General features: G+C 62.3%; 1 protein-coding gene across 7 annotated transcripts in view; it reads right to left on the bottom strand.

Moving 5' to 3' along the window:
• Positions 1-2,194: 2,194 nt before the first annotated feature.
• The window catches only part of TOM1L2 (target of myb1 like 2 membrane trafficking protein), an 84,160-nt gene continuing 71,089 nt past the window's right edge, over positions 2,195-15,265 (bottom strand). For 2 of the 7 annotated variants that reach the window (XM_081218104.1, XM_081218105.1), the window contains exons 14-16: positions 11,084-11,143; positions 9,395-9,431; positions 2,195-5,041 (exon numbers count right to left, since the gene is read on the bottom strand). In XM_081218104.1, the coding sequence (XP_081074230.1) occupies positions 4,842-5,041; positions 9,395-9,431; positions 11,084-11,143 (297 nt within the window). In that variant the 3' untranslated portion in view covers positions 2,195-4,841. Of the gene's footprint in view, positions 5,042-6,187; positions 8,775-9,394; positions 9,432-11,083; positions 11,144-15,265 lie in introns of those variants that run through there. The other 5 variants (XM_081218106.1, XM_081218108.1, XM_081218107.1 and 2 more) reach the window with 4 other exon arrangements.

The following is a 15,265-nucleotide window of genomic DNA, read 5'->3' as shown; positions in this document are numbered from 1 at the left end:
TTTGCTCCCAGATGCAGCTGTGGGAATGACAGAAGGGTTGGCCTCCGCACCCAGGAGGACAGGAAGACCCATGGAGTTCAGGAGCTAACCTGCACGAGGTCGCACAGCTACTTGGGGCAGCAACAGGGCTGGGCCCCAAGGCCATCTGACTCCCATCTCCCATCCAGTTGATCCTAGGGAGAGACTCACATCTCGGTGTCTGTCCCTAGGAGCAGCTGGGATGAAGGAGCAGACTGTGCTTTAGACCTGGGCCACCTTGCCCTGGATCATGACAGGCTGGGGCCAGGTCAGAGGAGGCAGCTAGGCTGGGGAGAGGGCTGGACCCTGGACCCTGGGTCCTGTGGATTGGGGTCAGAGCTAGGTGGCAAGGGAGGGGTCTAATGAGGTGGATTGAGATAAACCAGAACTAACATCAGGTACTGAAAGTGGGAAAGCAGTGAACTCCCTGTCCCTGGAGGTATGCAAGCAGAGAGGCACCCTTGGTAGGGGCAGCCAAGGAAACTTATCAAAGGCCTGGATCCCCAGGCTTCCCTAGCCCCCTGCCTCAGTGAATCCAGCCATCCCGAGTACTGCTTTGCTCAGGCTCAAGATATAGCCTGTCTGGCCACACCCTCTGACAGAGTGAAATTAGTGGCGCACTTTGGAAGGGGGGGTGCCCAGGCCAAGAGAGGCCTTGGAGGCCCAAGTCCCTGAGGCTCAGCCCGGACACGCAGGGCTCTTTGTTTCCCTCCCGGAAATGGCTGCTATGGAAAATTACCCAGAACAAGGGTGGCCAGGCCCCGGGGGCCTCCAAACCACATCTGTTCCCCAAGTGGCCCTGCTCAAGGACCCCCCCCCCGCAGGGCCTGGCCCTCCGGATGAACTTCTGCTGGGGAACAGAGGGATCCCCCTTCTCAGCCCCCTGCATCCTGACGCCTGAGACTCCCCCCGACCCAAGTAGGAGCCAAGCACCCAGCGGGCCTTGGGAATCCGGTGGCTTCCCTGAAAATTCCAACAGCCCCTCCCGGGGAGAGGAGGGGGTGCTAAGTGAAGCCTGAAGACCACCTTCTCAGAGTCAGGAAGCAGGTCCGGATTTTCGCCTGCTTGCTGTGTGGCCTGGAACCACTTACTTCACCTTTCTGAGTCTCTGTCAAATGAGAACACCCCTTCCTGCCGTCACTCCGCAGAGGCAGGTAAGGTTTGTTGGAGTCATGGTCACGACAGACCTGCCTGACTGTCCTTTAGACGCGTTTACCGCATATGTAAAGAGCACACTCAGTCAATATGCACACATAACTGCAGCAGTTCGGGAGAGAAGGTGAGGCAAGGCCAACGGAGACCTGCAGCCTGGACTCGAGCCGCCAGTTGCAGTGAAGCCTGGCTGAAGCCTCCTGTAGGGTCCAGTCGTGGGAGGGGGTAAGGATCTGCCACCAAAGAGACCACGCTTCGCTGCACAGCCTGAGACCAGCCGGGCAAGCTTCCAGGGGGAGGGTTGGGAAAGCAGGCTGGGGCTGAGGCTCTTTGGGGAACCTGCTCCTCTGCGAGCCCCTACCCCATCCTCCCAGGGGCTCTGCGCTCGCACCGCGCCGCGTGCCGGGGCTGCGCGCGTCCGCATTAACCCCTTACTCCCCGGTAGGACGGCATCCCATTTCACAGGTGAGGAGAGCGAGGCCGCGGGGACGCGCTCCGGGAGCTGCGGGGGCGCCGGCTGGGGGCGCCGGCTGGGGGCGCCGGCCGGCCGAGCCCCGCCCCGGCCCGCGGCGCAGCCAATGGGCGCGCGGCCTCGGGTGGGGTGACGCGGCGTCAGCGCCCGGCTCCCGGCGGCCGGGTCACGTGCGCCGCCTGACCGACCCGGGCGCCCCGCCCCGCCCCACCCCGCCCTGCGGCCCGCCCCGGCTCGGCCCGGCCCAGCCCAGAGCCGGCGTCCCGCCCGGTCCCGATCCCCGGCCCACCCGTCCCCGTGTGCCAACTGTGAGGCCGGGCTCACTTCTGCCCCGGGCGTCCGAGAGGCGCAGGGACATCTTCTGCGGGTTCAGAGCCGTTTGGGCAGGTGTCCAGCACGGGCAGGGCCAAGCCATGTCCTCGCTGCCCGAGCTCAGGGATGGGTGGCGGGGCAGGCACGGGAGTTGCCAGGGCTGCCGGCACTGGGCGTAGCTTCACAGGCTACCGAGACCCCTCCCCACTTCTGGAGCCCCCTTGCCACCCACCTGCCCGTTTGTCCTTCATTCTGCAGCAGCTGAGCTGGGACCTGCCCAGCTGTGGCCGAGGCCACACAGAGCCAGCAGGGAGCCTTGGGTTTCCCCCACCCCCGCATCAGACATAATGGAACCACACGGCCCTTGACATGGATGATTCTGGTCCTAGATGACCTTGTGTTCTCATGCCAGTTTGCCCTCTACTATGCGCTGTGCAAGTCATTTCTAGCTCTCTCTGAGCCTCTCTGGCAGTAAACCCTCCACAGAAGAGCTGCTTGAACCCCAAGGTCTGCAGCACATGAGGGGTGGGCCTTACAGACATGGAGAGTGAGGCATCAGCTGACACCCATGGGCCACATCCAAGTATACACGGGTTCTGATTTTGAGTCCATTGTCAAATGTACATTTCACCTGAAGGCTGGATTCCTGGCTTTTCTTGGAAAATGGGACAATCTGGCAACAGCAGGCTACAATGGCCTGTGAGCTTCCCCAGTCCCCTCCATCCCTGGGATCCACCCAGGCAGGGCCCTGGAGGCATTGGGTTAACTACCCATGACTCCATTTCTCACATCATCCAGAGCTCAGGGACCTGCCCCAGGCCTGCAGCCCCAGGCAGGGGTGGGGAGGGAATGGCACCTCCCATGGACTCCCTGGTGCTGAGGGCTTGGACCCCCTGCATAGGCCCCCTGAAGTCCACCCAGCAAGAGCTGGCAGGGGCTCCTCTGCAGCAAAGGGTATTTCTGGGTGAGTCGTGCCTGTTCAAGTCCTCTTGTCTGCCCACCCTGGCCCCTCAGGACCCCAAAGAGAATCTTTCCTTGGAAGAGGGGTGGTTGTAGAAAGACTCCTCCTCGGGTGTTTCAGTGGGGGACTGGCAGGCAGGGGGCCATGAGCCATGAGCGGACCCACGGTGCTCCCACACTGCCCCTGTCTCCCCAGTCTCTGGCTGCTCCCCCAGGGCCTCCCTGCCCTGCAAGCCCTGGAAGAGGGCTCCAGGGCTTCCTGGCTGCAAAGTGTCCTTGATTCTGGGAACTGGACCAGGCTGCGAGCTCCCTGAGGGTAGAACCAGGCACCCCGCGGGCTCTCAGGAACACGGGCTAAAGCCCGTGGCATCGTGGCAAGTCCACGGTGGAGTCTCAGGGCCAACTCACTGTGCACGGGTCAGGGACACAGCGCCTTGCACAGGGGACATGCCTTCCGTTCACAGGGATGGGGGCCCACACTGCAGAGGCCGCTCCCAGACTCATCCGGCGCAGGGCCTCTATCTCACTCCAACTGAGGCCCACCTGAGCTGGCAGAGGTCTGAACGTGGCCCCAGTCTCCTATCAGCAGGCATGGCGGCCCCCTCCTGAGCTGCCCTCCCAGAAGGATTGGTGTGGGGGGCGGGGGGAAGCTCCCTTGCTGGCCATGGAGACGGAGACAGTGCCCTCGCTGCCCACTCCTCCGTGGCCCTGGTCCGGGAGGCCCAAGGGCTGAGTTTGAGCGGGGTTCTGCTGCTGGTCCCAGGCAAAAGTACGGGCCTTGGTGTTCTCACCTGCACATGAGACGTGGGCAGATGTCTCTGCGTTTATTCCAGGCTTGCCTGGGGGCTTGATGAGTCCATCCCACTTGAAGGTGCATCCTTGAACCCTGGGAGGTGAAGGGATTAAAGGGCTCCCCACCTCCCCTAAGCCACCTGGAAAAGGCATAGGCCCCCCACGGCCCCTGAGGCTCAGGGTCCTCTGCTTCCCAGAGGACCGCCGCCTGCAGCAGCGCCCAGCTCCCAGCACAGGAGAGGAGACGCGAACCCTTTTTAAAAGGGACGGGGGTTGAGGGGGGTAACTGCTAAAGAGTAGGGGTTTCTTTTGGGGTGATGAAGATGCTCTAAAATTGTGGTGAGGGGCTCACAACTCTGAATGTGCTAAAAACTACCTGATCATACATTTTTTTTTAAATAAATTTATTTTTGGCTGCGTTGGGCCTTCATTGCTGCACGCGGGCTTTTCTCTGGTTGTGGCGAGCGGGGGGACTACTCTTCGCTGTGGTGCACGGGCTTCTCATGGCGGTGGCTTCTCTCATTTTATTTATTTATTTACTTATTTATTGGCTGCGTCGGGTCTTCGTTGCTGAACGCTGGCTTTTCTCTGGTTGTGGCGAGCAGGGGCTACTCTTCGTTGAGGTGCGCAGGCTTCTCATGGTGATGGCTTCTCTTGTTGCAGAGCACAGGCGCTAGGCGCAAGGACTTCAGTAGTTGTGGTGCGTGGGCTCAGCAGTTGTGGCACGAGGGCTTCAGTAGTTTTGGCACGCAGGCTCAGTAGTTGTGGCTCACGGGCTCTAGAGCGCAGGCTTATTCGTTGTGGCACACGGGCTTTGTTGCTCCGCGGCATGTGGGATCTTCCCAGACCAGGGCTCGAACCCATGTCCCCTGCATTGGCAGGCAGATTCTTAATCACTGTGCCACCAGGGAAGTCCCTAATCATACACTTTAAATGGGTGAATTCATGTTACGTGAACTACATCTCAGTAAAGCTGTTCCAGAAAAGGGGAGCAGTGGCTCTCAAATCCAGCAGCCAGCCACGCTCGGGGAGCCCAGCGGAGGGCGCTGAGGAGATGGCTCAGGCCTGGATGCTCCTGGGACCCGGTAAGAGATGGAGGAAGAACCACGGCCCCTGGTCTAAGCTGTCAGGCAGGCTATGGCGGGTTTACAGCTGCTCCAACCGACGCCCCCAAAGCAGGCGGTGCCCCAGGGTGGCCAAGCAGGGACAGGCACGGGGTCGGGGGGAGGGGGCTTCCAGGGTAGGGGCTGCTCGGCCGCCTGGGCATGGCCGGGGCCGGGTGTGGTGGCGAGCTTCCCTGGCTGCTCCCTCCAGCAGGGCCCACTCCACCGCTGCCTAGAGAAAGTAGGTGGTCAGATCTGGCTGGCCCTCCGGACAGTCACCACCGACTTGACAGAGATCACACAGCAAGAGTCTGTTTGTTTATTGTGGATTATTTTACATGCAAGATCCCAAACTAGACAGACATGTCTGGAAGGAGAGCCAGTGGGTAGACAGATGCTCTGGTGTCGCTGACTTCCCTCTAGAGACAGGAGTCTGCCAGCAGAGACTGTGACGGACCACCAGGCTGGGGGACGCCGGACAACAAACCTGAGAACCCTCACAAATCAAGTACAAACTCGAGGAAATAAATATCCGCCCCCCCACTTCCTCCAGGAGTGCCTGGAGAGACGCAGTGAGATTCCGGGGTCAACAGCTGTTCCCAGGGTGCCCCAGGGACAGCATGGGCTGGAGCAGGGCACTGGGAGAGGCGGGGGCCACAGGGCATCTTCTGGGTGCACACACTCAGCCCGGGTGGCGAAGCCAGCTCTACCCACGTCGGGGACGGGGGAGGGGCCCGGACCTGGCGTCAGCCCCCCACGGTGCTTCCCCTTCGCCAGCCCACAGCCCCCTCGGCCCCTCCGGAAGGCTGGGCCGGACTTAGAAGCGTGCGGAGGCGAGCGGGGCTGTGGCAGCAGGAAGGGGCGGGAAGAGCCGAGTCTGGGCACCTGCTGTCACCCGTCCCCTCTCCCTGCTCAGGCCTTGAGTGAAGGGCCAGGCCTCACGGCTCCCCAGGCCCCTTGCTCTGGACCCTGGGTGAGGAGGGGGAGGGCAGCGAGCCAAGGCAGCGTGGCCCAGGGCAGACAGCACGGCCGCTCACACTGAGGGGGCTGACAGAGAGACAGGAGGACGGACGGCAGACGGCCACCTTGCCCTCTGGCCTGGCCAGTGACGAGCCGCTGCAGCTCTGCGGCCCTTGTCCCGCGCGTGCAGATAAGCCAGTTGCTCACGTGTCACCTGGGCCAGTCGGCCTGCATGGTGCCTGGGGGTCCCGGGCAGGGGCCGCTCTGGGGCAGGCTGGCCAAAGGCCCGCCAGTGCCCGGGTCACACTGCATTCAGTGTCATTTGCTGGTGCCCACTGGCCAGAAAGGCAGGAGGAGAGGGTTAGTGTTCACATCTCAGCACACAACACAGAAAAGGTTAAACACACCCCCAAGAAAATATCTTGACAAAATAAATATTTTAACCTATAATCAGGTATAATTTTAGTGCTTATAAGGAATCCCAGCAATAATGTTGTGTAATTAAGTACATACTGTATCTGTGATGTCTAACACTGGTGGAGAGACTGGTGGCTTGGGGGGGGGTCCCACTCCCCAGGGCTGAAGTCTCTGGCCAGCTTCCCTTCCCGAGTGCCGTGCCCCGCAGGTGGAAGGGAGCCAGCGGGGGGGGGGGGCCCAGGGCGCCTACGGCTCAGGACAGGAAGGGTTGAGCAGCACCGTCCCGGGCACCTGCTTCCCAGGCCGGCCTACGGGTGGGGCAGGCTGCTGTGACCTGATGGGCGAGCAGAGGGGCAGCTCCAGCTGGGACAGCCAGCAAGGCCGCCACCACCCGCCGCCCCGGCGGCCCCACGTCTCTCAGCTGTGCCTGGCTGAGCAGCTGGAGCTGGGGGGCAGCTTTGCGGGGCCTCCCTGGGCAGGTATGTCTCCACTTCACCCTCCCTCGGGAGACCCCTGGGCTCCCTGCTTCGCCGGGTGGGAGGCTGGCTCCTCCCTCAGCGGACGCTGGGCCTGGCTGCCGCAGCTCCCGTGGGACTGACCACCCGAGGCCCACTGTCCCCCGCCCCCAGACAGATACGCTCCCCAGGCTGCGCCCAAGGCCCGGGGATACCAGCCAGGGTTGCCAGGGACAACCGGGCCACCCAGCCACCTTCTGTGCAGCTCAAGTCGGCCAACTTCAGACGCTCAGCATCCACGCCGGCCTCGGGGCCCCGCCCTTGGAAATGCCGAGGAGAGGGGTGCAGCTGTGTAAGGGTCGGGGCGGGGCAGGGTGCAGGCAGGCTGGCCCAGCTCCGTGGTGGGGACTTCCTGAGCGCCCTCTGAGGAACTGGAGTGTGACAGCCCCAGCCGGACCCCAGGCGTCCTCTCCAGAGGAAGCTGCAGGGTGCCAGGCTGGGTGAGGGTCCCAGGCGGGCAGCACCCCCGCTTTCCCCACCTGCTCCTGCCGGTGCCCCGCACAGCCCTCCAGCCCCATCCTAAACGCTCCCCCTGGAGCCCACAGCGGCACTGATCCCGGCCTGTGTCAGGCCCAGCCTCTTCTCTGCTTGGGCTGCCAGGTGGGAAGGGCTGACCACACCGCGGGCCAGGCCCACCAGGTGGCCCGGCCAGGTCTTGCCCCGACGCCCAGGCAGCGCGTGCTGGAACACTGACCTGGACCTGGGCTCACAGGCTGGCGGAAGCCGCGGCAGCATGTGTTTGCTCTTCTGGGCCACAGCACAGGGCGGCTCAGGCTGGACCGGGCTTGGGCCGAGCAGCTAGTACCCTGCCTATGGCCCGAGATACCAGCAAGGACCCAAGACAGGAGTGGGTGTCGCCAGCCCCTCCTAGGTTGGTTGGGCGCTGGGTCTGGGGTGGGAGGAGTTCAGGCTTCAGGACAGTCTGCAGGGGAGGCTAAGGCCCCGCCCCATAGAGTGCAGGGGCCTTCGGTCGCTGGGATCTCGCCTGGGGTGCAACACCGCCTGCTGCTGGGCCCTGGAGGCGGAGGCGTGGAGGCTGCCCCAGACCAGGCCGAAGCACATTCACCAACGTGCAAAGCTCTCCCAAGCTGGCCGGAGCCAGCCCTCACTGTGCAGGCCCCCCAACAGGTGGGGCGGCCACAGGGCCTGCGGCGCACAGGGGCAGCTTGGAGACAGTAGTGTTATCTCTGCAAGAGCTGACCGGCCAGGGTTGCGAGCTGCCCTCCCGACAGCCCATGGCTCTGCCCACACCAGGAGCATGCAGGCCCGCGGGGGACCCCTTGGTCCCAGGCTCGGCTACTGAGCCAGCTCGGACGTGGGTCTGGGCTAGCAGCTGAGTATGAAGAAAGGGTCAAGCACATGGCAGGTGAGAGACGCCACCCGTGGGCATCCACAGAGCCTTCTAAAGTGCCGATGCTCAGCAGGCAGCAGCAGTCCGGGGAGGGCGACCAAGCCCGCAGGTGCAGACCTGCCCTTTCTGGGACACAGGGGGTCACGGGAGGGCAGGAGAGGCCCACTGAGCTGGGCAGGGGCACGCCGGGGAAGGGGCTGGGGCCTGAGCCCCTTCTCTGTGTGCAGGTGACCAGAGGAACTGCTCAGGAACAGACCCAAAGGGACTGCCTGCCTGGTGCTGGACCAGCTGTGGGCTCTTCCTGGGAAGAAACAGGCAGAGGGAGCTGGTGGGCAGGAAGAGCAGAAGTTGAGGGGCTGTGGCTACAGCGACGCTGTCCCGCCACCCACAGAGAGGGTGGCTAAAGCTGGTCCTGACTAGCAGGAGGCCTGGGAGCAAACACAGTGGCGTTTCCATGGAGACACAGCAGCGCAGGACCAGGTGGGGGCTGGGGATGGGAAGAGTGGCCAGTGCCTGGTGTGGATGGGGGGAGCTAGAGGTGACCTGCCGTGGGGGGCCCAACCACAGGACAGCTCACAGGGCAAAGAGGGCGTCCTCTGACTGCTCCGGCTTCTTCCGGCTGGAGGGATTTGAGGCCGGGGCCGGAGCCTCCGCTGGGGGAGAGGGGAGGTTGGGAACCATTTCTGCAGCTTTGGCCCTTTCTTCAAGGAACTTATCGAACTCTACAACACAAAGCAAGGCCGGCGGGGTTGGTAAGGGCTCAGCTGCATTGAGGCTCCAACAGCCACGCCCACCTGCTCCCCACAGAGCACCCGCCCCCTTTCCTCCTCCGCCACCACCAGGACGAGCAGGAAACCTGTCACAAGCCGGCGGGGTGGGGGGTGCCAGTTAGGATTCCTGCCCCACCACTGACGTGGAGCTTTTCCATCGTCCAGATCAGCATAGGAGGCAGGGCAGGGGGAGCTGGAGGGGTGAGTTCCTCCTTGAACTTGGCAGGGAAAGCCCCCCACACCCACCAAGCAGGGCTCTGTGCCTGCAGAGGGGCCCAGCTGTGCGGCCACAGGATGCCAGGCCCAGGGGTTCCCTGTGTGCCCTGCTGACTGCATGGCATGTGTCTTGCTTCAGCTGCACTGAGCATCTGGCGGGGGCAAACTGGTCAGCAGTGCAGGCAACTGTGCCTACTGTTCACCAGCTGTGGCACCTCTCATCAGCACAAGGTCTGGGTGGTACACAGCCCAGGAGCCCACAGGGGAGGCCCGCCCAGGCAGCATGGCAGGGGGAGGGGGGGCTCCCAGAGCCTGGGGTGGGCACAGCAGCAGCGGGTTGGGAGGGGCAGGCCTACCTTCGCTCGTGACACCCTCTTCCAGGTCGTCGCCCTTCTGTGGGAGAGCAGAGAGGGCATTAGGACCCGCCCGCCCTGCTGCCGCTCCCGCCCTCGGCCACCCCAAGGTGGCACCCGAGCAAAACTTCCTACTTCCCGTCCCCCCCCGAGTTCTGTAAGAGCAAAGCACAGCTCTCGTCTTATCAGAGACACAGAAACTTTGTTTTTAAAAAGTAAAAACAAAAAGAGTAGGTTCTAGGTTGTGATCCCCCAGAAGGGTCAGAAAGCAAAAATTCTAAAAGGTTCAGGTTCGTTCTCCGGCTGAGCCGTGGGGCAGGCCTGCAGGGCGGCCAGGAGGAGGCTGCGCCTCAGGCAGCCAGGGCCCCGGGCGTTCCTCCACTGGGCGTCCCCTCGCGGGCAGCCACAGGGCGCTGGGAGGTCATGGCCACGCCAGCAGCTGGGAACCGCGTGAGGCCTGGAAGCATGGGGCTGGGCCCTGCGGCGCTCTGGCAGGGGGGCTGCTCGGCTGCAGCCTCCTGGGAGCGGCGCCAGCGTCCTCCTGCACCCCGATGCCGTCACTGGGGAGGCTCTGGGGGGTCAATTCTGTGTGGGAACGTGGGGGCCACTGGGAACTCTGCACAGACAGTGATGGGGAAGCAGACACGGCCCGGGCTTCCTTCCTGGCTCTGCCCCTGACCTGCCGCGCGCCTGGCTGGGAGGTCCCTGGCCCTCAAGCGCGGGTGGCCCCCGTGAGGTGGGGGCCCTGGCCTGCCTGCTCTGAGATGGGAGCTGTTTCTTTCCTGGCATTCCCTGGGAAAGGCGTAATGGGGGGCCCCTCCTCCCCTGGCATGGCACCCGAGTCTTCGGAAAGCCCGGCTTTGGTGGGGGGGTTGGGGGCTGGCCCGGAGCGGCAGGAAGCCCGTCCTGGGGGCTGAGGTCTGGGGGCTGAGGTCTGCCGTCCTAGTTGGGGGGGTGTCCTGAGGGGGGCAGCAAGAAGCAAGAGACGAGTTGTCCTAGGTCACGGGGAGAGTCCCACCAGCCGTGACCATGGACAAACACCTCCCCTCCCAAGGTGCATTTCTTCACCAGCCCCGGGGTGGAGGGCTGCGGGTGGTGGTGAGAGTGCTTGGCGGGGGGCAGCGGGGGACTGGCCAGCACAGCCCTGCCCTCTCAGACCGGCTGCCCTTGCCAGCTGCACAATGTCCTAACCTTCCTGCCCATCTCTGGGTATAAAGACAATGGTCCCTGGAACCATTAAATACAAGATACCAGGAGATGCTGGGGAAGGGGGATGAGAGTGAATTAAAAAACAAACACCAAAAAAAAAAACAAAAACAACCCACCAACTCATGTCTGTGTAAATTTCACAATTAAAAGAAAAAAATGTCTCTGGGTACATTTCACAATTAAAAGAAAAAAATGAAAACCAAAAAAAAAAAATAAATAAAAATATAAATTAAAAAGCGCACAAAAACCCAAAACCAAAAGGACCCAAGCACACACACACCTGAAACCGCAATAAACTGGGAACAGTGTGCGTCTTGGGGGCGGTGTGGCCAGCCGAGCAGGTGCGGACCCCAGGGGCGCCTGCCCGGCCTCCCCTCCTCCACCTCCCCAGGGAGCGGCCCCACGCCGGCCCCCAGGCCTTCTGTCCTCAGAGGCGCCTGGGCCTCGCCACTCCCCACACGAGATAGAAAAATCGAGTCTCACCAGGTCGGTCCTGAGCCACACCTCAATGTCGTCCATGACAGACGGCTGCACCACGGGGATCTATGGGAGCGGCAGGCAGCGGCCAGGCAGCCCGTGGCCAGGCAGGGGAGACAGAACAGCGGACACGTCAACCCAAGCAGCCCGACGGAGCCAGACGTACACAGAGCAGAACACGCTGGCACAGCAGGCGGGCACGCAGGCAGCCGCGTGTGAGATGGCAGGTGAGGGAAGCAGCAGCTCTAGGAAGCGGGGCCAGCGACGGGACGGGACAGGACGCAGTGGGGAGGGAGGCGCAGTACGCGTTCTTCAGTGGATAACTTTTTGACTAGTGTGTCCGCCTCTCAGCCCTGGGGCACCAGCCTGCAGGCCGGTGTGGAGCCCCTCCATCTGCGACAGTCCCAGCCCTGACAGGACGGGGGCAGCCGCGTGGCCGTCCGCCCAGGGCAGGGCAGGGCAGGGGGCAGGTGGTCCAGGCTCGCTCACTGAAAGGATGGTGTCCTGGGGCATTTCTGAGTGGGAAGGGCACCCAGGCCTGGGTGTGGCCTGGCCCACAGCAGGCCGGCACATTCCTCCACCAGCAGACACAGGCCAAAGCAAGGGCTTTGATGACAAAAGGGACCGGGGGCTTTGGTTGTCTTTGTGTCTCTTTAGTGGAAGAATCAGGAAGCAGCCCGAATGCAGCAGCTTCCTCTCATCCCACCCTTTCCTCCCAGCTTTCAGTGGCTGTCTGTGGCCCCAGCATCAAAGAAAAGAAGTGCAACTGAAAAGCAGGGGAGTGGGGAGTGCGGGGGCAGCAGGGGAGCGGTTGGGAGGGGGAGACCAGGGTCCTGAGCAAAGGAGGCACCCCTCTGGTGCCTGGGCCCTGTCCACGCCTGGGCCACCCATGCCAAGGGCCTGAAAATCTATCTGGCTAGAAATAGTTAAGCTGCTGTCAGACATAACAAAATGATAATGTGATAAGAAGTAAAAGTAACCTTTAACCCCTCCGAAGCCACGTTAATGAAATGTTGGCTCCCAGACTAGAGAAACGAGTGGATGGTCCTTGATCGAGGTGACCTGCATCCTCACCTCGGCTGGGTCTGGATGTACCTCCTGGGACTCACTCACAAGCTCACTATTTCTAGAAAAATTGCCTGCACTGTGTCTGTAGCTGGGTTCACCCCAATGTCACATAGCCGGGCCGGCAGACACTCCTCTGGCTTCCACACGTGTTTCAGAGAGGCTCAGGCCAACCTCGATCAGATTAGAGAGCTTCTGTCTATGTTGCCATTTTATTGCTTTGACCTACTGGAGACTTAAGAATGTTGAAATGAAAACATATCAAGGAGTTCAAACCACCCTGAAATGACTCATGGGGACAAGGAACATGTGGTCCTCCCTCCAGGCAGGACGCCAAGGGGCTGCTGACAGCACCTGGAGCCGACTTCCCTCCCCATGGAGCAGGGACCAGCGGCATCCAGGGTGCGACCGGCCAGTTTTACGCCTGCTGACGGGGCTTCTGCCCGACACGTTCCCATGACAAGGAGATGCCAATTTTCGTGATCATCATGCTCCTAAGCCAGAACGCCCAGCCTCAGGGAGGACTCGTGCCACACCGCCAAATCCCCAGGACCAAGCATGGGAAGTCAGTGTGTCTCCAGGGAGAAACCTGCCAACTCCAGCTGCCGGAGCGGGGTGGGGGGTGGGCGCCCCTGACACCCACCAGCCTCGGCCCGCCCAGAAGCGGAGATTCCTCGGGTGGCAAAGCTTGAAAAAAGACACTAAGGTGTCATGGGCCTTAGGCCTTCCGGTTTTGCTCGTAACTTTTTTGTTACTGTTCAGAATTGGTCCCTCAGGGCCAGGGATCGTGCCTCAGTTTTCTCCTCTGGACCGATCTTGAGAGCCAGCATGCTCAGAAAATAAACACTGACACGTGAGAAGCTCCTTACCCCTCAAAACAAGCCCACCCCCCACGAGTCAGGGGTGGGAGCACAGTTCTTCCCTCTCCTCGTCTGGACTTGCTCCCTCCCAGGAGCTCCCCACCTCCGGGGCCCCAAGAAGCCCCAGGTTTGGGGCCTCAGCCTCGTCTGTGAAACGGGGCGATGGCTTCTGCCACTCACGACCCCAGAGCCCTTCAGTTCCAGTCGGGTGCTTCCATTTCTAACTCAGAAACCCAGGGATGCCGGAGCCGTGGGGCCCGAGCCCTGACTGAGAGGCGCTGGCCGAGGGCGTGTGTCACGTGGAGTCGGGTGTGGGTGACAGCAGAGCTCATGTGACGGGGGGATGGGCCGCCCTGCCAGGCTGGATGCAGCCTGGGCTCACGAGCCGCCTGCCTGGGAATCGATGGGGGAGCACGGCGCCAGCAGCACGGTGCCCCCAAACCAGGTGCTTCAGAGACACTAGACACTCACGCTGCCCTGCAAATAGGAGCTGCTCTGTCACCGCTCCGGCTGCGGGCACATCCCCAGGCCAGAGAGACCTCAGCGTTCTCACCCTGAGACACCTGGGCTCTCACACGCCCTGGGGTGAGCACCGCCCGGGCAAGGGGGCTGCCAGAGTGTGAGTTGGAGGAAGGAGACGGAAAGGGAAACAGATGCAACAAGAAAAGAATAAAGGGAGCACGTGTGGGTACACCCTTGGATACAGACCGGCCCCCCAAACTCCCTTGCTCCGAGGATGGCTGGCTGGGGCTGGCTGGCTGAGGCACTGGATGCGGGCAGAGGGCAGCCGTGGACATGGCAGGGGTGGGCCAGCCTGGGCTCAGGCTGGCAGCCCTGCGTGTGGGCGGGAGGGTCACCAGCTCAAAGGGGAAGGGCGTCGCCCGGTCTGCATAGGGGGCCCCGCCCCAAGCCTGGGCTTGGGCAGCCACAGACTTTTCACTAACCTCCCTGGGTTCCTGCTGCGACCGATACTCTTTCACCTATCCTGGCTGCACCCTGCGTGTGGGTGACAGGCCCCCGACCGCCGCCGGGAGAGGCAAGAGCACCGCCATCCCTGGGCAGGCTGCTCAAGAAGGTTCTTGGGGCTCTCCTCCACGGTAACGGGCCTGGTGCTGAACCTGGATGCCCGACACGCCTCCCCGCAAGGAAATCTGCACCACTTCCAACGCGGCCGGACCAAGTGCTGCGCTCGGGTGCGATGCTTCCAGGGGCTGCTGCCCCCCGACAGTCCTCCTGCCACCTCCCCAACCTGAGACTCAGTCTACAGGCCCTTTGGTCTCCCTCAATAGTACAAAAAGTTTCCAAGTAAAGAATTTGTACTTGGCAGGTTTGGAAAGACTCAGGGTTTCTATGCTATGGGAAATGAGGCAAAGCAATTAATATACATTGTTTAAAAGAAAACAAAACAAAACACTGCAGTCGGGCAGGTGAGACACAGGGTTAGCTGTTAGTCGGGCTTGTTTCTGAAGTCAGAGACTGGAGCTCTAGGTGGGGCCGGGCAGGGGTGGGTGCCACCACCGGCTGCCAAGCCACACGCGGGGCGGCTGTGTGGGCAGTATCATTTTTTGCAGGACTAACAGGCACAAGGACACACGGCTGGATCCTCCCAATTTGGACAGTGGAGTGGGCGTGGTGTCCAGGAGCGCTGCTCTAAGGCCACCCGCACGTGTGGGCCAGAGCCCCTGCTTGTCCCCAAAGAAGCAAACAAGGGGCCGGGCTAGCCCATGTCCCGAAGAACGGCCTTGGGGTCCAGTGCAGCAGGCAGGACGGGCTGCTGGCAGGTGGAGGGAGACGGCCCCCCGAGTGCGGCTGTGCTGGGTCGCCAGCTCCCAGCTGGGCAGGCAGACACCCTGGCCCCCGGCTCTGACAGCCCTTTGGCCGTGTCCTCGAGAGCTAGTCACACTTGCTTAGGCAGGTGACCCTGTGCTGCCCGCAGGCTCGGGCATGCTGGCCCAGCCTGAAGAGCCCTCCTCTGGCCCCAGGCTGGCCCGGCCCCAAGGGGTCAGTTAGGCTTCCTCCTGGTGTGTCTAGGTCTCCCGCTCAGGCTCCGCCATGCACAGACCCTGGTCTCAGAGGTGAAATCGTCCCTGCACCGCAGGCAGCCTGCAGCAAGTGACCTCTCTGTGCACAGACTCGGGGCCACCTGATCACGAGGCAGGAGGGATCCTCCAGGGTCTTGGAGCTGTGGACGCCCTACTTCCTGAGGCTGACTGCGTGTATGATCCCCAGCACCTTCTTATTCCATCCCACTAGCGTTTGTGTG

The sequence above is a fragment of the Mesoplodon bidens genome (genome assembly GCF_964165515.1).
Source record: "Mesoplodon bidens genome assembly, chromosome: 19".
In the NCBI taxonomy this organism is placed as follows: domain Eukaryota; kingdom Metazoa; phylum Chordata; class Mammalia; order Artiodactyla; family Ziphiidae; genus Mesoplodon; species Mesoplodon bidens.
The sequence above is the reverse complement of the archived record's forward strand: the minus strand, read 5'-3'. Positions and strand labels throughout refer to the sequence as shown.